The sequence below is a fragment of the Puma concolor genome, chromosome D1 (genome assembly GCF_028749965.1).
Source record: "Puma concolor isolate L17-30 chromosome D1, mPumCon1.1.hap2, whole genome shotgun sequence".
Lineage (NCBI taxonomy): Eukaryota > Metazoa > Chordata > Mammalia > Carnivora > Felidae > Puma > Puma concolor.
In genome coordinates, this window is record NC_141676.1 from 83636112 (window position 1) to 83658480 (window position 22369).

At 37.1% G+C, this 22369-nt stretch overlaps 1 protein-coding gene across 4 annotated transcripts in view; it reads right to left on the reverse strand.

Annotated features, from left to right (window-relative positions):
- The window catches only part of PGR (progesterone receptor), a 115334-nt gene extending 100740 nt beyond the window's left edge, over positions 1 to 14594 (reverse strand). For 2 of the 4 annotated variants that reach the window (XM_086678625.1, XM_086678626.1), the window contains exons 1-2: positions 12303 to 14594; positions 10896 to 11047 (exon numbers count right to left, since the gene is read on the reverse strand). In XM_086678625.1, the coding sequence (XP_086534751.1) occupies positions 10896 to 11047; positions 12303 to 13936 (1786 nt within the window). In that variant the 5' untranslated portion in view covers positions 13937 to 14594. The remainder of the gene's footprint in view (positions 1 to 10895; positions 11048 to 12302) is intronic. The other 2 variants (XM_086678624.1, XM_025927897.2) reach the window with 2 other exon arrangements.
- Between the last annotated feature and the right edge of the window lie 7775 nt (positions 14595 to 22369).

A 22369-nucleotide genomic window follows, 5' to 3' on the forward strand; every position in this document is an offset into this window, starting at 1 on the left:
CATCAGCAGATAAAGTCAAGGAACCGTTTAGGATTCATTCAAGTAACCTGAATAAACATTTGTTCGAGGCCTAAGGGTTTCCTGTCATGATAAAAGGGTATGTAAAAGAAAAAGTTGGCAGAAAATCCTTTGTTCAAATAAAATCTTAAGTGGAAGAATAAAGCAAATAAACAGACAAAAGCAGAGTTGTTCTAGTTTGAAAAAGGAATGGGACCAAGTTAAGGAGCACAATTTGAAAACCAATCCTCTGGAAGAGATCATGTTTTTTTCTGAAAAATTATAAAGCAATTAATATTTATTCAAATACAAAACATTGTGGAGAAATAGCAGAGAGGCACACAAACACAGAAGTTGGAGTCAGATGTCCTGGGTTTGAATCTTGACCCTTATACCTTGTAGTGAGCTACTCATCTGTGATGTCTCCACCTGATAGACTCTTAGAAGGATTACATGATGCTCAAGCGTAGTTAGGTATAAATGAATAAGCCTCTTACACAACATCAGGATATGTTAGTGGAACAAAATGCAATTCTTCTCAATTTGTCTAATTGAATACTATGGTGTGTCACCATGGCTTTGGCATAATTCATGTCAAAGTATTATTCTCGTGTTCACTAATTGTACAGAAGGTTTTTTTGTTTTGTTTTTCTTCTTCTTTCTGGCTTTGTACATGTCAAAGATAGGGACTATGTACACTTTCATCTTTCTAGTTCTAGCATAAGCAACTTTTAAATGTAGTATGTAAAAAAAATTAATGGCTTAAACCACTTTAGCAGCATGAAGGAAGCTAATCATATAGTTCATTTAGAGCTGTATCAAAATAATTATGTTCTAGAAAGAGGAACAAAGCATGTACTCAAGAAGACACAAAAAAGTTTACTCAAGTAATGGTGTGATAGTGATGCCTTAATAAAAGGATTTTTATACTATGAACTATTATACAATAGTTAAAAAGAACAAGCTAGGACTATAAATAAATATACAGAGCTTCAAGTCACTGTTGCATGAAAAAATGATGAAGGATAATACACAAATTATATATATATAGGATATCATTTATATATGAACATATCATACACACATTAAAAACTAAGATAGAGGTAGGGAATAATGGTAGGGAAGGGCATTAGAAGTATTGATCAAAGAGGACTTAAGCCTTACTGGTAATACTTTACCTTTTTAAAGGAGAATGTATTATTGTGTTACTTGACTAATTAAGGTATAATATCTCAAAGGCTGAAGCAGAAGCACTAGCTGTTAGCATTAACAGGTAGGTCTTAATACCAATGCCTTGCCTTCAGATTCTTGCAGGATCAAGCCCCACATTGGGCTCTGCACCGAGCATGGAGCCTACTTGGGATTCTCTCTCCTTCTTTCTCTCTTTCTCTCTCCCCACCCCCTGCCTCCACCCCTCCCCATTTGCACATGCACATGCTCTCTTTCTCTTACAAAAAAAAAAAAAAAAAGCCCAATCCATTGCATTACTACATGTTTATTTTTAAGATAACAGAAAAACTGTCACAGGGTAGACTGCACCATAGAGAAAATTAAATAAGATTATTGGTAAATTACCTTCTCAAGAGCCCCAATTAAAAACAACACTTTAAGTTTATTCATTTTATTTATTTTAAAAGAGAGAGAACATGCATGCACATGAATGGAAGAGAGACAGAGAGGTTGAGAGGGTGAGAGAGAGAGAGAGAGGGAATCCTAAGCATGCTCTGCACTGTCAGCACAAAGCACAATAAGAAGCTGGATATCATGAACAGGGAGATCATGACCTGAGCTGAAATCAAGAGTCCTACACTTAACCAATTGAGCCACCCAGTACCCCAAGAGCCCAAATTTTAATCAAAGAAATTATGGTGGAAGCGACTGTTGGATAATTCTATGGACTACAAAATATAGAGAAAGCACTATAGAGCTCTAAAGACAGGGAAAATAATTCATGAGTTGGCCAATGAAAATTTGAACGTATAATTAGAGTAGACTTCAAAACAAGGAAACTTATTGGGGGTAAAGAGGTATATAACATAATGATAAAGGAGTTGATTTTCCAAGAAGACATAACAATCATTAATTAATGTGCATGCATCTACCAGTTGAGCTTTAATTTTTTGTATGGCAAAAGCTGATAGAACTACAAAGAGAAAGAGATGAATCCACTACTATAGTTGGACACCTCAACACCTCTCTAACAGAAATGGACAGATCTACCAGAAAAAAAAATTAATGAGGACCCAGTTAAACTCAACAACATCATTCAACCGGTTATAATTGACATCTATAGACTATTTCAGTCAGCAGCAGCAGAATGCACATTCTCAAGCCCACTACGAACATTCATCAAGATAAAACACACCTTAACAAATCTGAAGAATAGAAAAATGGAAATTATAAAATGTCTGCTCTTAGACCACAATGGGATTAAGCCTTCAACAGAACACACCTGAAAATTAAAAAACACATGTAGATTTTACAACATACTTTTAATTATCACATGATTCAAAGAAAAAAAAAATCTTGAGCAATTTAAAAGTATTATGAAGTAAAAATGAAAGCACAAATTACCAAAATCTGTGGCATACATATAGCAAAAGCAGTGCTTATAGGGAAATTTATAGCATTAACTAGATATTTTAGAAAAGAAGATCCAAAATTTACAATCATCAAAGCTTTCTCCTTAGCAAACTAGAAGAAGAGCAAAGTAAGCCATTTAAAGAAAAAAAAAGAAATAATAAAAATTAGGTCAGAAATCAATGAAACTAGAAACAGCAAATCAGTAAAGAAAAAAACAACCAAAGCTAGTTCTTTGAAAAGATCAATAAAATCAGTATAAGCCTCTAACAAACCTAATTAAGAAGAGAGAACACAAATTACTAATATCAAAAATGAAAGAGGGGGATATCACTATAGATCCTATATACATTAAACAGATAATAAAGTAATACTATGAACAACTCTATGCCCACAAATCTAAATGAAAGGAACCTAAATGAAATGGACCAATGTCTTGAGATACACAATCTGCCAAAACTCACACAAGAAGAAATAGACAATCTGAACAGGCCTATATCTATTAATGAAATTGAATCAGCAATTAATAACTTTCCAAAACAGGAAGCACCATGCCCAAAGGAGTTCACTGATAAATTCTGCCAAACATTTAAGGAAGAGATTATCCCAATTCACCACTATCTCTTAGAAAATGAGGGAATGCTTCCTAACTCAATCTATGAGCAAGTATTATGCTAATATAAAACCAAAGACAGTACCAAAAAACTACAGACTGATATCTCTCATGAACATAGATGCAAAAATCCTCAAGAAAAACCTTAGCAAACTGAATTAAAAAAATTTAATAAGAAGTCTACAACACGACTAAATGGGATATATCCTAGGTATGTAAGAATGGTTCAACATTTGAAAATTAATGTATTCCATCACATCAACAAACTAAAAAGACAATATCACATGATCATATCAATAGATGCAGAAAAAGCACTTGAAAAGATCCAGCACTCATTCATGAAATAGCAATAGAAGTGAATGTCCTCAACTTTGTAAAAAATATCTACAAAAAACCCTACAAATGATGTCCTACTTACTAGTAAGAAACTAGAAGCTTTCCCATTAGACTAGGAACAAAACAAGGGTATCTCCTCTCACCACTCATCTTCAACACTGTAGTGGAAGTCCTACTAATGCAATAAGACAAAAAGAGGAAATAAAAGGTATACTCATTAGGAAGAAAGAAATAAAACTGTCTTTGTTTGCAGGTGACATGATCTTATTATGTGGAAAATAAATTTGTAAAAAACCTGACAAAACAACTCCTAGAGCTAATAAGCACCTATAGGAAAGTGGCAGGATGCAAGGCTAATATATAAATGTCATTTTCTTAAATCTAGCAATGAACAAGTGGCATTTGAAATTTAAAACACAATGTCATTTACATTAGCACCCATAAATGAAGTACTCAACATAAATGTAACCAAATATGTACAAGACCTATAGGAGGAAAATCGCAAAACTCACATTAATTAAATAAAAGAAGTAAATAAATGGAACATTCATGGATAGGAAGATTCAATATTGTCAACATGTAAGGTCTTCCCACTATGATCTACAGATTCAATGCAATCTCACTAAAACCCCAGAAAATTACTTCATGGTTACTGACAAACTGATTTATAGTTAATAAGCAGAGGTCAAAGACCCAGACAGACTATCAACACATTATTGAAGTCGGAGGATTGACACTACCTGACTTCAAGACTTACTATAAATATACAGTAATCAAAACAGTGGTGAAAAGTGGTATTGGTGAAAGAACAGACAAATAGATCAATGTAACAGAACAGAAAACCTAAAAATAGACCCAAATAAATATAGTCAACTGATATCTGACATAATAATAAAGGCGTTGCAGTGGAACAAAACTATCTCTTCAACAAATAGTGTGGAACAACTGAGCATCTACATGGAAAAAAAGTTAAATTAGACACAGACCTTACACTCTTCATAAAAATTAATTCAAAACAGATCACGGACCTAAATGTAAAACACAAAATTATAAAAGTCCTAAAAGATAACATAGGAGCAAATCTAGATGACCTTGAATTTGGTAATGACTCTTTAGATACAACATTAAAGTCATGATCCATAAAAGAAAGAACTGAGAAACTGGATTTCATTAAAAGCAAAATTTTCTGCTATGCAAAAGATATTTCCAATAGAGTAAAAAGACAGAGTAGGAGGAAATATCTGCAAAAGACACATCTAATAAAGAACTATTATCCAAAATATACAAGAGCTGTTGAGGTTCAACAATAAGAAAATAAGCTGATTAAAAAACAAGCCAAGAACCTTAAAAGGCATCTCACCAAGGATACATGGATGACAAATAAGCATATGAAAACATCGGGGCGCCTGGGTGGAGCAGTCGGTTAAGCGTCCGACTTCAGCCAGGTCACGATCTCACGGTCCGTGAGTTCGAGCCCCGCGTCAGGCTCTGGGCTGATGGCTCGGAGCCTGGAGCCTGTTTCCGATTCTGTGTCTCCCTCTCTCTCTGCCCCTCCCCCGCTCATGCTCTGTCTCTGTCTGTCCCATAAATAAATAAAAACGTTGAAAAAAAAATTTAAAAAAAAAAAAAAGAAAACATGCTACACATCATATGTCATCAGGGAAATGCAAATTAAAACAATGAGATACCACTATACACCTATTAGAATGGCTAAAATCCAGAACATAGACAATACCAAATGCTAGCAAAGATGGAGAGCAGCAAGAATTTTTATTCATTGCTGATGGGAATGCAAAATAGCATAGCCATTTTAGAAGACAGTTTGGAGGTCTCTTATAAAACTAAACATCCATACAATGTAGCAATTGCACTCCTTGGTATTTACCCAAAGAAATAAAAAACATATGTCCATACAAAAACCTACTCATGGATCATTACAATAGTTTTCTTCATAATTTCCCAAACTTGGAAGCAACCAAAATACCCTTCAGCAGGTGAATGGATAAACTGTGCTACATCTAGACAATGGAATATTATTCAGCACTAAAAGGAAATGAGATATCAAGCCATGAAAAGACATGGAGGAAACACGTGCATATCAGTAAGTGAAACTGTATGGCATTCTGGAAAAGGCAAAACTATAGAGACAATAAAAAGATCAGTGGTTTCCAAGGATAAGGGGGCAGAGAATGAATAAATGGAACACAGAATTTTTAGGGCAGTGAAACTACTTTGTATGATACCATAATTATGGACATATTTTATGGTACATTTATCCAAACCCACAGGTACAATATCAAAAGCAAACCCTACTGCAAACTATGGATTTGGGGTGATTATGATATGTCTATGTAGGTTCATCAATTGTACCAAATGTTCCTCTCTAGTGGATGATGTCAGTAATAGGGGAGGTTATGCCAGGGGAAGAAGTATATGGAAAATCTATGTACCTCCCTCTTGATTTTTCTCTTAAAAATAATAAAATCTTTAAATGAATTTGAGTGTTATTTCTCTTTTGAAAGCCATAGCAGAGAGAATGTATCACCAAATCAGTTTCATTTTTAGTCTCTGATACCAATTATATTCAACTTTCGAAAGAAATGCATTAGTTATAAAAATATTTCATTTCTGTTCAGTTTCCTCTGTGGTCTGATGGTGTCTCTCCAAATCTAAAAGGCATTTTCCATCATCTCCAGCTTCTGACAGAGGGGTCAATTCTCTAGTTTTCCAGATATTGCTTAAACTATTCAACTCAGTACATCTATAATTCATTATATAAATGCTAATTGGTAGAATGTTTCCTGCCTCCACTACAGTACAAACCACGAGGGCTGCAGCGACCCAGGTCTGCCCTGTTTTACTATTTTTTCAGCTAGCACCTAGCATAGTGCCTGGCATATGGCAGGTGCTCAATAAGTATTTGGTTATTAATACATGAACAAAATAAATAGTTAAATCTTGAGGACATTATGCATGAAATAACCAGAGAGAGAAAGACAAATGCCACATGGTATCATTTACACATGGAATAAAAAAATCAAATTCATAGAAAGTAGAAAAATGGTTGCCAGGGGCTGGGAAATGGAAGTAGGGAGAGATTGGTAAAAGCATACAAACGTTAAAGATGAATAAAGTCTGAGGATGTAATGTGTAACATGGTGACTAGTTGAGAACATTGTATTATATAATCAAAATTTGCTAAGAGAGTATAACTTAAATGTTCTTGCCAAAAAGAAAAAAATATATATGTGAGGGGATGGAAGTGTTCCTTAACTTGACAGGGAGAATCTTTTCACCATATATATTAAATCATCATACTGTACACTTTAAATATCTTACAATTTTATTTGTCAATTATACCTCAATATAACTAGAATAAAAATCAGGCTAATAATGTAGTACAATTAAAAATCCACCATTACCTACATAACTAGTGTCTTCTAAATAATATTTTACTGTATTACAATATTTGTTTACCCATATTACATCAAATTTATTCACTACAAATACTGTCACAGTAAAAAGTATCCAAAGAATAAGAGGTTGGCATCATCAGTTATGATGACTGGTTCATTTAGAACAAAATTTACTGAATATCTAATGTATTCCTAACACTGAGTTAGTCACAGTACATACAGAGGTAAGCCAATGAAAAATTATCTTTTCCTTCTTAATACAAAATCACAGACCTGCATTTATAGAACTGGTGGGTCATTATGACTTCATCTCCTTGAAAGGTATTAGAGCAATTCCCGACAACTTTCTGGTCCATTCCAACCTTTAGTAAAGGAATGCAATGAGCTATTCAACCAATTGCTTTTGGCTAATTCATTTTCTTAGGGTAAGAGAGGTCATCTCTTCAGATCCCTGTGTACCCACTTCCTAAGTGATTTTTTTTCCCTGCCTCTTCTCTCTTCTATCTTATACCAAGAGAAACCCAGTTTTCCCGGGTGATTTCTTTACAGGCTTTATTGTCTCTCGCTCCCAACTTGGAAGAGAGGTAGGGAAACTGGTTCTTGGTGAAATTAGTATCATCCATCCATTTATATCACACACTTTTAATCACCCTTCATCTTGCAATCTCCTTTACTTCCACTTTTACCTTCCTAGATGTTTTATCGTTTGGCTCACATTTTTTCTTACAATGCTCTATTGTTTTTCTTTGAAATTTAAACAGAATTTCCTATTAAGAGAAATGTAGTGTAGTTGGTAGAGAGCACAGATTCTGGAGTCACACTACTTGGGTTTGAATCCTGAGTTCTGGGTTTGAATTCCTAATTGTGATTAAGGCAATTTAACACCTTTGGGTTTTAGTTACCTGTTTGGAAACTAAAAATAATAAATAATATGTATATTATAAGGATTAAATGAATTAAAACACCCATAAAACACTTAAATAGTCACTGCTGCATAGAAAGCGCTCTAAAATGCTGTTATCATTATTATTCCTGGTAACAATATCTATTTTTTGACCACTGACTTTCAACTTCTGGACATACTGGCATCCACACATAGTCTACCTTGAACTAGCTGATCACACAGCCCTACTTTAAGATTTCACATTGGCTATACCTCTACAATTATTAAATCCTTTTACTCATCTTTTTACTTATGAAAATTCCCAGAAACTTCTATTATCTTGCCTTACACCACTGATTTTCTCCAAATTCATCCAAACACCAGCACTTAAACTTCCCATCCTTTAATTTTAATGATTTCCTCATATAACTCTTCAAGTCTTACTCAGTCTAATCTTAATCTCTTTACTCCTCTTTGAACATATACACTTAAAAGCACTACTCAATGTCCAGAGATCAATAATCTTACTTGTCCTTTAATAATCAAATGAAGTTCATATTTTCCATTAAATCTTCTCCCATCATTATACAACATGTACATTCCATCCTACAACTAACTTCCCCCTGACCAAACACACCAACTCACAAACCACACAAATCTTAACCATTTTACAGATTTGCTTATCTGCGCATTTAGTCAATCTCTATTTTACATGCAAAAAGGACTTACATGCATATATGTTACCTCTTAAACTCTATTATAAACTTCTTGACTACAGAAGCTGTAGTCCAATTGAAACTGACAATATGCTAAACATTTATTTCAATACTTTGCATGTATATACCCATTTAATCTTCATAACAACATTGAGGAGTAGCTACTGTTATCTTCATTTTATATGTAAGGCAGGGAGAAGTGAAGTCAGGGGAAGAATATCTAAAGCACAGATCTAAATATAAGAGGTATAAAATAACTGCTGAATGAACTTACTCATATAGTTTTGTAATCTTGTTCTAGTTTCGTGAATGATTTATAAACATACACCTTGAGTTTTTTTCATAAACATTGCCAAATAAAGGTGCTTCATTTTTACTACTCAGGACTAAAAGAGGACCATGTCAATAATAGTTGTTCAACAAATGCTTTCTAAGAGTAAATCTGGAAAGACATTTTATGTGGTTTTAGATGCTATTATAATATTATAAAAGAATTTGTATTTAAGTTAGGGTGCTTTTGGTTCTATATGCACATTCTGAAGTCACTTCTGAAAATTAAGTAACATTTGTCATATACCTTCTTGTGCACACCATCTCTGATTTATAAGCACTGCAATGAAAGAGTATCTAACCTATGGTAACCAACAATTAGTTACTAACTAGTTGTACGATTCTTGGAAACTGAAATTTATGTCTTTGGGACCTGCTTATCTATAAAGAGATGGAGCTGGGCTAGAAAAAACTGGTCTTCAGGGGATTCTATGGGAGTCATTCACTTACAAAATTAGACTACTCTAAGGAGACAGTAAGAATGAAGGAAATCATATTAATGTTGAAAGAAGCATTCAAGAAATTAACCAAAGTCCGATGAGAGTAGTAACTCCAATTATGCACTGGAGAATCAACTCATTCATACAAAGAAATTCAACTTGTAACTATGACTAAATAATGTCCAAAGGAAACTTAAGGCCACTCTCAGTTGTGTCCATTTTCTCATGTAGCCTCTTTTCACACAGTGCTTCAATTAATTTAAAATGCAATTAAAACCCCCTGAAGCTGAATACGTATGTTCAGTAACAGTTAAATACATTCATCTTTTGTGGAAAAAAAATCATATTCTAGATATATACAAAGCAAATATTCTTTAAGAACAATTAATTTAGGTAGAATTATTACAAATACTACTAATAAATAGTTGGGAATCATTTTTATCAAAAAAGGCTTAATAGTTGTAAAGAATCATCTGTTAGGCATCTACAAAAATAGTGAATTTAAAATGCCTTTTAGATTTTATTCTCTTGGTGCATTTTAAATATACATATCAAACTCCTTTGAAAGTTCCCTTAAGGTAAAAATTTCCCATTCCCTCCTTTCCTATTTATAAGTAGAAAACTCTTGAAATCAGAAAACTCACAAACAGGAAGCAAAAAAGCAAGCATTCAGATCTTTGGTTCCTTGTCTAGGTGTGATCTCAGCACTCCAGAGGGAACTTTAAACTCATTTCGGCTCCTTATAATATATACTGATTGTTAGAATTTAAATGTGAAATGATCTTTAAGTGTATTTTTATCTTCAAATAGAAATGTATTTGCTTAGAATTTAGTGTTGATAGAGAAATTTAAAAATATTTTCTATTAGAGCTCAAATCCAAAATACATTATGTAGGTCAATCCAAAATCATTAAATATGTAATTTAGACAATTCTAAAAACATGAAAGTCTTGTTGCAAAGTAACAGAAATTGTTACTTCGATGTCCACAATTTTCTTTTGCTTTAAACTGTTTACTCCTATCCCCTTATATACTTATTTATAAAGATATACCAAACAAAATGAGAATTTTTAAAAATTTGTTTAGAATTACCATTATATAAGTATTAATAAATATGCATGTAGAGAAAAGACAAAATCATGTAGAAAATTTGTAACTGCATTATATATATACAAATACACATAGTACATATACATAATTTTGATGATTTTTACCATTTTTCTTTTGATCAAAATTTTAAGCTTAGTACATATTTCATATAATATATAATAGAAATATGAAAATACAATTACAGCCAAGCTATTTCTTTAAAGCTAAATGGGTAATGAACAATAGCAGCACTGTCCCCAAGATTAGTATAACTTGAGTCTAATATCGAAAGCATTAGTCAAGAGTATGGAATGTTCAAACCACATTCAATTTTGAGTATTATAAATAAAAACATACTGTTAAAACACAGTCATATATTTTAAATTATATGGAAATATCACCATTTCTTAGAAGGGACAATTAAAATATAAAAAATATCAGATTTACAATCTAATAAATCTTGGTCTACAATTAAACCAAAAATAAAGAGCCTACCTTCCATTGCCCTTTTAAAGAAGACCTTACAGCTCCCACAGGTGAGGACGCCATAATGACAGCCTGATGCTTCATCCCCACAGATTAAGCAAATCTTCTGAGGTAAGGACTCGAAGCTGTACTGTGGGCTCTGGTTGGCATCTGAATCAGGCCTTGAAATGCAAAACAAAGTACTCCATTTATTTTTGGGTGCACCACTGTCTAATACTAAAGTTTTCTTAAGTAAATTGACAGAGTGAAAGAGGATTTTAATATAGCACCATATGTATACACACCCTTGAAAGGCATGCAAACTAGGTGTACCTTTACAGGATCCATCGCATTTGTAAATTATTAGTCATTCATCAGCAGCACCAACTTAAAAGAATAATATATAATTTAATGTTCAGAAAGGCTAAGGTCCATTTTTTTTTAATCTTTCTACAAAACTCCTTATATAGAATAATCAACTTATTCTTTGACAAATGAAATGTTATGCCCTTCCTGTGCACATCGTAACAGTAAACGTGTTTTTGTTTTAGTTCAATCGTACTCAACACTGCTTTTGTTTTCAGTTTTTAAAACACCCCGTAATGGCTGTTTACTTAAACGAGTATGTGTTTGCCATTTTAAAGAATTGTTCAATATACTGACACTGTTTTACCTTTCACAACACAGAAGAGTCTAAACCGAACATTATGGGATTTTAAAATCCCACTCCTTCGGTATGTAAATTGAAATGTTTTTGAAAACCTGTGTGAAAAAAGTTGTAGCGAATCCGAAACAATATTAGAATACAGTGCACTGGAGAGATTGATGTTTAAATCCATAATGTAACTATATTACACATAACTGGAGTCTTGAAATTTGTATGATAATACAGCCATTGAAGGTCCAAAACCCGTCAGGTTCTGCTTTCGGTTCTGGCTAGCTACCATACATTAAGTACCACCCCTCCCGGAGGAACTGTGCCTTAAAGTCTCTACTAAAGACATTCCCAGTAAACATCCTTCAAAGAAAAGAACCATTTTGTAAAGCCCCCAACTCGCCGCATCCCCTCCCACCCCCCCCCCCCCCCCCCCCCCCGGCTCCACTGGATTACTGCGCACCTATAGTGACGCTGCACATTTTAAATTAGGGTTGATCTCGCCTCGAAATCTCGCAGATTTGTAAAATTCAGAAGATATTTTCGAGGAGGCACGCTCCAAAAACGGCATATTATGCGCCCCCCTTGTGTCCCCAAAATAGTGAGGAGAGGAGGGAAGAAAAAGGAAACCAAACTACCCTTGTGCCCCGCCCCGGCCACCCACCCCCTTGCGGCCACTTGGGTGAGCAGGACCCTGGGACCTGGAGCGAGCGGCGACGAAGGCGCCTGGCTGCTACTCGCGGGATGCGTACGGCACTCAGCGCCCCGCCCGCGACCCTCACCTCAGGTAGTTGAGATAGGGCTGGTAGACCTGCGGCAGGCCCTCTTTGAGCACTGCGGCCTGGTAGCCGAGCTGCGGGAGCCCGTTGAGACTGAGCTGCGGGTAGAGAGCAGGGGCCGCCCCGGCGGAAGCAACAGAAGCTGAGGTGGAGGCACCGTCCCGCGGCAGCATGCAGGCGCCTGCGCCCGGCGCCTTGCAAGGCGGCGGAGCAAACGGGCCTTGCTGGGGCGGCGCGCCCTCCGCTTTGTACAGGATGCACTCCAGGGTCGACCCAGACGAGGACGTGGACGAGACTGTGGCACTGGCGGGTGCGGCGGACGCCCCCGCGGCCTCCCCGGGTCTGGACGACGGCGCTCGCGGAGGGAGCGGCGGCAGCGCCAGCGGCAAATCCGGAAAGACTGCGGTGTTGGGACCCGCCACCAGGTACGGCCGCGGGGAGCGGGCAGCGGCTTCGGTGCCTTCCTCCTCCTCCTTGATCTTCAGGGCTGGCGGCTGGAAGTCGCCGTAGAGCGGGAACGCATCATCCTTGGGCTCGGCGTCGGGCAGGTACGCACAGTCGGAGAAGTCGCCAGCAGCGACCTGGGTGGAAGAAGCCGAGGGTGAGCCCCGCGGCGGGGCAAAGGCGCTGACAACCGCGGCCCCGCCGTCATAATTCTCCCCTTCCAGCAGTTGACGGGTGCGGGCGGCCAGGAAGGCCGAGTTGAGGGGCAGAATGGGCACGTGGATAAAATCCATCATCGTGGTGGCCAGCGGGGAGCACCCGGGCGCCGCTGGCGCGTCCTGCTCCGCCAGGGCGACCTTGGGCGCCAAGAAACGGGAATCTTCTTTGGGGACCAGGGTGACGCTTCCTGCGGCCACCCCAGGAGCGGTGGCTGCAGTTCCTCCTCCAGCTGCCGTGCCTCCCAGAGGCCGGGATTTGCCCTTCAGAAGTGGACCCACGGAGCCTTCGGACTCCAAGCCATCCTCCTGCTCTACGTCTACCACAGCAGGCTGCGGAGCTGGTTTCACTGAGGCCCCAGACCAATGGTGGCTCCCAGAGGTCAGGGGCAGCAGCTGTCGGGGCGGTGACAGACCCCTGGGCAGCACTTTGTGGGCAGTTGCCGTTCCGGAGCTGTCGCTAGCCTTGCCCTCTGGCCGGCTCATGAGCGAAGACAACCCCCCCTGGGTGGTGGGGGCAACCCGGGGGTCTTCAGGAAGCTCAGAGCCAAACAGGCACCAAGGGCTGGCGGCCTCACAGGCAGGAGAGCTGGCGTGGGTCTGCCCGGAAGCTGAAGGCTCCAGTAGCGTGTCCAAGACACTGTGCAGCAGCCCTCTGTCCTTTTCTGGGGGTCTAGAGCTGCCAGCTCCTGCACTGCTTGTGGCTTCAACTCTGGGATACGCCCCCTCCACGTCTGACAGCGGCTGCTGGTCCTGTGTCTTCGGGTCCGGGTCTTGTCCCTGGCAAGGCCTAGGGAAGAGCAACGGGTCCAGAGAGATAGGTATAGCTGAGACTACAGGCGAGGAGTTCGAGGTCTGACTCTCCTGGAAAGGGCCAGCGTCCCGGAGTCCCAACAGAGGCGCTCGGAGCAGTGTGGAGGAGGGCGCGGCGCCCGCCACGTGGGGAGCCTGGGGTTCCTTTGCCTTCAGCTCTGTCATGACGACCTGGACTCCCCTTATCTCCTCCCCTGTTTGTAAGGAGGAGGGATAGGGGAAGGAGGTGGGGGTGTAGGGAATATAGGAGCAGCGGGAGGAGAAAATTAATGTTGAATTTGGCTGGACCCGGCGGGGCGGGGTGGGGAGATCCCCACCTCCCGGGTCGGAAGGAGGCGGTGCTGGTCAGCTACTGCTTTTGCCCCCCCATCTGGTAGGCAGAGGAAGGGTGGCAGTTGTTCTGTCCCTTAGTCTGGTGGGGAGAGCAAAAGAAGGTAGTTGTGCAGGATCTCGTCGCCTAGCTGGGAGAGTTCTCCGACTTCAGTCCGAGGATGGAAGACGCAGAGTACTTACAAGTCCGGCACTCGAGTGGCTGCGGATTCGAAAGCAATTACAGGCGCAGCTCTATCTTCCGACTTTTTCTCTGGCTTCAACCCAGTGCGTGCCTTGTAGCTCCCAATCCCTGACGCCGTCCTACTTTCCTTCTCATTAAAACCCTGGGACTACTTGATTTTTCGGCAGTCTAGGAGGACGAAACGCCATTGGTTTACCTATTTCATTCAAATGCCAAGTGAAACTAGTACGTACTGAGAATGCTGCTTACGCTCCAGAACTTCGAATACTCAAATATTATAAAGCTTAACTCGAGTAGTGACAGCTGTAGACTGGCCCCACAGGTTTCTAATGACGTCTCCTCCCTATCGAGATGCCCCGCCCAAAGCCTCTCCTACACCAATTACAGGCCTGAGCTGAAATTCTGGAGTTGTTATTCCCAACCGCTAGTCTGATTCCACTCTGAATGGCAGGTGCTGTGGGATGGAACTTCATACACATATTAGATGTTTTAGTACCAATTAAGAATCATGCCCAATCTAACTGGAAAAGTGAATGGATTCTTTCAGGATTTCAGTTTTGTAAAGATTTAACATCGAGGAAGATATTTGGCTTTATTATGTTTTAGAGTGAATGCATCAAGGATGATCCTAAATAATACAAAAGAGATCCTCTCTCTTACGACTTCCGTGAAAGCGAGTACTTTGAAATTTCTCTCAATACATCCAAGGTGTCTTGCTTCTCTCAAACAGTCCTCAATGTGGCAGAGAAATTTGGGAGTGGAAGATAGTTGATAATACCTTTTGACCTGTTCTGGAAGTTTAGATGTTGGGTACCATAGTTTGATTTGTCCTAAGGAATTCATTCCAACTTCTAATAGTATTTTAGGAAAGTTTTCCTTAGGTTATATTCTTATATTCTGGGCTACATCATAAGTTCTTCAATAGAGTTCCTCAACATACTTATTCTTAAAAATAATTATCTTTGAGGTTTATTTTTTAAGTAGATCACTTCTTACTTCATAAGATATGGTAGACAGAGGGGAGAGTATTGCAATATATTTGAGATACAGAGTTATAAAGTAACAATCTGCTGAACCCATGACCATTGGGTATCTTGATGTCATCCTAAATACCATATTCAAAACTGAATCAATCATTTGGAAAGTTCCTCAATATCCTGTCTGTGCCGATGCCCTACAGATTCTTTCAGATATAGAGAATACAGTGGAAGACTCCAAGACTCCAGGAGGGGCAAAACCCATTTAGGGATCTTGGATCCCTGAATCACCTGAGGCAAAACCCATTTAGGGATCTTGGATCCCTAAATCACCTGGGGCAGGTCTACATGAATGAGAAACCTGTAGGCCACTGGATTTTGGAATTGCTTGTTCTAGCAATTAGCTTATTCTAACAAATTTTGGATATAAAGGAGTTAGGGAGGTAGAGGAGGGGTAAAGTGAATTCCAGGAAACAGAGAGAGTATGTTCATGGAACATCAAATAGGAAGACATAATATGGGAACTGCCAGGAGGCCATCCATTATGGATTAATCTTAGAATAAATATGAGAATGGAAGAAAATGAGACTAGAGAGGTGAACCAGTTTATTATTATTAATACTTTCATTGTTGCTTTCAGGCTTTTCTCTTTTCAATCTATTTTAAACCACTTCACATGCTTTATTGAGATATAATTTACATACCATATATTTCACCCATTATAAAGCATACTATCTCATGTTTTTTAAGCATATTCAGTTGAGTAGCCATCACCACTATCAATTTTAGAACATTTACATTACCCCCAAAATAAACCTCATTCCCATTAGTAATCACACCTCATTCTCCCCACCCCAAATCTCCCAGCAGTCACAATCTACTTTCCTTCGCTGTGAATTTGCCTTTTCTGGACATTTCATATCATATAAATGGAATCATACTGTATGTGGTGTTTTTATCCTGGCTTCTTAAACTTAGCATAATGTTTTAAAAATTCAGCCATGTTGTAGTATGTATCAATACTTAAATTCCTTTCCAAATAATATTTAATTTGTGTGGATGTACCACACTTTATTTATCCATTTATCACTTGTTGGACATTTGGGTTGTTTCCACTTTTAAGTTATTATAATGTCGCTATGAACATTTGTGTACAAGTTTTTGTGCCAACATATATTTTCATTTACATTTTATGCCATAGAATCTGTAGAATTTGTACACTCTGTATAGAACTGCCAGGTAGCCTTCTAAGACCTTTACATGTGTTAATGTATTTAATCCTTTAACAATCATGTAAAGTGGATACTATTATCTCCATTTCATAGTTGAGAAAACTGAGGCATAGAGTAACCCAACATTATAAAGGTAGTAGTAGCCTAGTTAGATTTAAACCCAGGTAATCAAAATGGCAACCTTCTTTGGGGTGTAATTTTTAAATAGCAGATGGTTTGGAATTTGGTTTTCATATTGCTATAGCCATAAAATTGGTGCTGGGTTTCATTTTAAATGACAAACTATATTTGGCTCGATTTTGATTGGTTATAAAAATTCCCTCAAGCCAGCCAGACTGACTACTTTGTTTCTATAAGATTTAAAATTTTGAAGTGGGAAAACAGTAATAAAGAAGCCCAGCATGTCCTAAATCACCATGATGCCATGGAATTTAATGCTGGGTGATTAGCATTGTTGGCATGGGAATTCCCAAATATATGAATCTTTGAGTGAAACAAAATTTACTATCAAATTCAGATGTGACAGGACTAACTCCAAATATTCTTGAAGACTATTTTTGGGGAAGAGAATTCAAGTTTGGAAGTCAGTTTGTTTATACTTTGAAAAGAAAAGTTTTATTAAGGTATAGCTGTCATACAATAAGCTGCATATATTTAAAATGTATGTTTCATGAAGTTTTGACATATCCGCGTATCTGTGACACCATCTCCATAAACAAGATGATAAATATACGCTTTTGCACCAAAAGTTTATTCACACCGCTTTTCAGTCCTTTCCTACTGCTCTTTTCTTATCTCCTCCTGTCCCTGCCATTTCCCACCTGTCCCTAGGCAACCATTTACCTGTTTTCTGTCACTATACATTAGTTTTTCTTTTTAATTCATATCTGATTTATTAAACATGTTAAATTATACACCTACATATATGCTTTGGGACTGTCTCCTTCAGTTTTTTTACTGATAGCCTTTACTGTTTGTTTGTTTGTTTGTTTGTTTGTTTGTTTGTTTGTTTGTTTGTTTTAGAGAGGGAGCGAGGGAGTGGGTCAGAGGGAGAGAGAGAATCTTAAGCAGAATCCATGCTCAGTGTGATCCCAACGCTGGGACCATGACCTGAGACGAAATCAAGAGTTGCACCCTCAACCAATTGAGCCACCCAGGCACCCCAAAGCTTTACCTTTTTAGAACAGTGTTAGATTTACAGAGAAATTAAGCAGATAATACAGAGTTCCCCTATATCCTTTGTATACAATTTCTCCAATTAACATCTTATGTTAATATGGTATATTTGTTGCAATTATGGGATGAATATTGATACATTACTATTAACTAACACACATAGTTTATTCAGATTTCCTTAGTTTCTACCTAATGTTCTTTTATTTCCAGGGTTTTTTTCTAGGACACTATATTACATTGCTGTCATGTCTCCTTAGGCTCCTCTTGGTTGTGACAGTTTCTGAGACTTTCCCTATTTTGATGATGTTAACAGTCCTAAGGAGTCTGGTAGGCATATTGCAGGATGCCCTTTTATTGGAATGTTATGTTGTTCTCATGATTATACTGGGTTTATGGGTTTTGAGGAGGAAAATCACAGCAGTAAAATACCATATTGGTCACATCGTACATACTGTCAATCAGACCTAACACTCTTGATGTTAACCTTAATCAACTGGATGAAGTAGTATTTGTCAGGTTTCTCCATTGCACAGTTACTCTTTTTTCCCTCTTTCCATGCTGTGAACTTTAGAGGGAAGTCATTATGAGAAGCCCACACTTAAGGGAGTATGGGGGAATAGGGTGTTCTGTTCTTCCTTCTTTAGGGTGGAGTGTCTACATAATTTATTTGGAATTCTTCTGCATAGGAGATTTACCCCTTTCTTCCCCATTTACTAATTTCTTTAATCTTGTATTTATATCAGTATGAGCTCATGGATATTTATTTTATACTTTGGGTTATAATTCAATACTATTTTATTTTGTTGCTCAAGTTGTTCCAGCTTTGGGCATTGGAAGAGTTTGTGTTGTGGTGTGTGTGTGTGTGTGTGTGTGTGTGTGTGTGTGTGTGTTAGCACTTTCTTACTTTCTGTCATTAAAAGATGCTCCAGACTCATCTTGTCTATTTCCTCCCCAGTCCTAGAATCAATAATTTACTGGAAAGTCATATTAGCAATGAAGGATCTAGATGCAAATGTGTTCTACATTCATTTTTATTTCTTAGAATTTAGTATAATGCAGTATATGCTTTTTTTCATCTACCCTCTTTTACTCGGCATAATTATTTTAAGACTCATCTATATTGTGATATGTATCATTAGTTCATTCTTTTTATTGATGAGTAGTAATTCATTGTGGGGATATACCATAGTTTGTTTATCCATTTACCTGTTGATGAACATTTTGATTGTTTCCAGTGTTTTGATATTACGAATAAAACTACTATGAAATATGTGCACAAGTCTTTGTATGGATATATGTTTTACCTTCTCCTGGGTATATATATACACCTAGAAATGAATGGTTACCTAGGAATAGTTACATTCCAACCAGAAATATATTACAGTCCTAATTCTTCCCTATCCTAGACAAAAATTGGTATGGTCAGTATTTTTAATTTTAGCCATTCTGATAGATACATAGGTGGCATCTCATTGTGGCTTTATTGCATTTCCCTAATCACATGATATTACTCATCTTTCACATACTTATTTGCCATTTGTGTATCTTCTTTGGTGTGTCTGTTCAAATGCTTTGCTTTTTTAAAAATTGCATTAATTTCCATATTATGAATTTTGAGAGTTCTTTATGAATTCTCATGCATGTCCACTGTCATATATGTGATTTGAAAATATTTTCTCCTAGTCTGTGCCTTATCTTTAAGTTCTCTTAACTGTCCTTTGAAGAGCAGATGTTTTTAAAATTGGTAAAGTGTAGTTCATCAATTTATACTTTTCTGAATTATGCTTTAAATGATGTTGCAAAAAACCCAAGGTCACAAAAGTCTACTCTTGTGATTCTTCAGTTTTTATAGTTTTTGTGTGTACATTTATATCTATGAATCATTTTAAGCTACTTTTTAATATGGCATGAAGTATAGATCAAAGTTTTTATTTGTTTTCAATATGGATATCCAGTTGTTCCAGCACCACTTGCTGAAAAGAATATGCTTTCTTAGTTGCCTTTGCACCATTGTTGAAAATGTTATTCATATATGTAAGGGTCTATTTCTGGACTCTCCATTTTGTTTCACTGTGCTATTTGGCAATCTTTAGGTCAGTATTATAGTGTCTTGATTGCTGTAGCTGTATAGTAGTTCTTTGGTACTTGAAGTGTTACTGCTCCTACTTTATTATTCATTACAAATTTTGTCATTCTAGATCTTTTGCATTTCATATAAATTTTAGAATCAGCTTATTTCTCAAAATAAGACTGCTTTGATAATAATTGGGAATGAATCAAAACAGATAAATTTGGAGAGGAATTGATGACTCATCAACATTAATTCTCCATCTTTCTGTGAAGAAGACATGTATCACTATTTCTGTAGGCCTAATTTCTCTCAGCAATGTTTTGAAGATTTCATTGTATAGGTCTTTCACATATTTTGTCATATTTATCTCCAATTATTTCATATGTTTTGATACTATTGTAAATGGTATCTGTGTAAGTGTTCTATTGCTTACAAATAAATCACCACAAAATTAGTGGCTCAAACACCACCCAGTTATTATCCGTTTCCATGGGTCAGGAAATTGGGCATGTTGGTTGCATCCACTGCTTAGGGCTCTTAATGGCTACAATCTATGGATCAGCCAGGACTGCATTCTCATCTGAGGCTCCGGGTGTTCTTCCAGGTTTATTCAGGTTGGTGGCAGAATTCAGTTCCTTGCAGCTTTTGAACTCATGGATGTTTCTGTCTTTGAGGTCAGCAGGAGAAATTTACTCACGCTTTTTAAGGGCTTCTGCCAAATTAGGTCAGGCCAACCCAGAAATCCTCATTTTGATTAATTCAAAATAATCTGATTTGGGATCGTAATTACATCTGCAAATTTCCTTTTGCCATAAATGTTACATAATCATGGAAGTAAAATATATTGCTATCATTTTGACAGTCTCATCCACATTCAAGGAGACGAAATTATACAAATCATGTATACTGTGGGGAAGAAATTTTGAAGGCCATCTTATAATTATGCCTAATTTTTGTTTTATATTGTACATTTCTAGTGATTATAAATAGAATTGATTTTTTAATTGGAATGATAAGAGTAGGAGTCCTTGGTGGTTCCCTGACTTTAGGAGAAAACATTCAATCTTTTATTAATAAGTATGATGTTAGCTGCACATTTTTTCATAGGTTCTCCTAATCAGATTGAGGAAGTACCCTTCTATTCCTAGTTTGCTGAGAGGTTTATTAGGAGTAGATGTGGGTTTTTGTCAAATAATATTTCTGTACCTTTTGAAGTTATCATATGGTGTTTCTCTTTTAGTTTGTTAATATGAGTTTCATGAATTAGTTAATATTAAGCCAACCTTGTATTCCTGGAATAAATCTACTTAAATATGATGTAACATTTAATATATTACATTTGATTTGTTAAGTACTTGTTTAGAATTTTTAAATCTCCAATATTGTTCTGTTCTCAACTAAGTAGGGATAGAGGGAGCATACCACAACATAATAAAGGTGATATATGAAAAACCCACAGCTAGTCATCCTAAATGGGCAAAAACTAAGAGCTTTTCCCCTAAGGTTAGGAACAAGACAGTCTCACTACTCTCTCTCACTACTTTTATTCAACAAGTCCTGGCCTCAGCAATCAGGCAACATAAAGAAATAAAAGGTATCAAAATTGGCAAGGAAGAAGTCAAATTTTCACTATTTGCAGGTGACATGATACTCTATATAGAAAACCCAAAAGACTCCATGAAAAAAATTGCTAGAACCAATACACAAATTCAGTAAAGTTGCAGGATATAAAATCAACATACATAAATCTGTTGTATTTCTATACACCAATAATGAAGAAGCAGAAAGAGAAATCAAGGAATTGATCCCATTTACAATTGCACCAAAAATAATAAAATACCTAGGAATAAATCTAGCCAAAGAGGTAAGAGATCTGTACTCTGAAAACCAGAGAACACTTATGAAAGAAATTGAAGATGACACAAAGACATGGAAAAATATTCCATGCTCATTAATTGGAAGAATAGATGAAAAATCCTCGTTTATACAGATTATCAAAATAATCTCTACAATTTACATGGTGATGGACTGAAACAAAGTAACTTATTTAAACATAAAGTGAGGGTGCCAGTGTGGCTCACTCAGTTAAGCATCTGACTTTGGCTTGTGTCATGATCTTGGCTCCTGGGTTTGGGCCCCATGTCAGGCTCTGTGCTGACAGCTCAGAGCCTGGAGCTTGCTTCAGATTTTGTGTCTTTCTCTGTCTCTGCCCCTTCCCTGTTCTCTCTCTCAAAAATAAATATTAAAAAAAATAATAAAGTGAACACATTAATTTCCTGTAACAAAAATTATCCTATACCTACTCTGTCATTGAAAGTTACAATCTGTGAACTTTTAATTTATCTAGAAATATTCTTTCTAGACTGATAAATAAATGAATATTTCAAAAAGTTCCAGTTTTCCTCTTACCAAGTAACAAACAAAAATATGATAATCATAGCTAATACAGTTCTCTTTATATTTAACTTTACTCTTTGCTTCTTAAGACAAAGAGCCAGTCTGGAGTTAAATAAAATAAGACCTTTTTAAAAAATTTTTTTAATGTTTATTTATTTTTGAGACAGAGAGAGACAGAGCACAAGTGGGGGAGGGGCAGAGAAAGAGGGAGACAGAATCTGAAACAGGCTT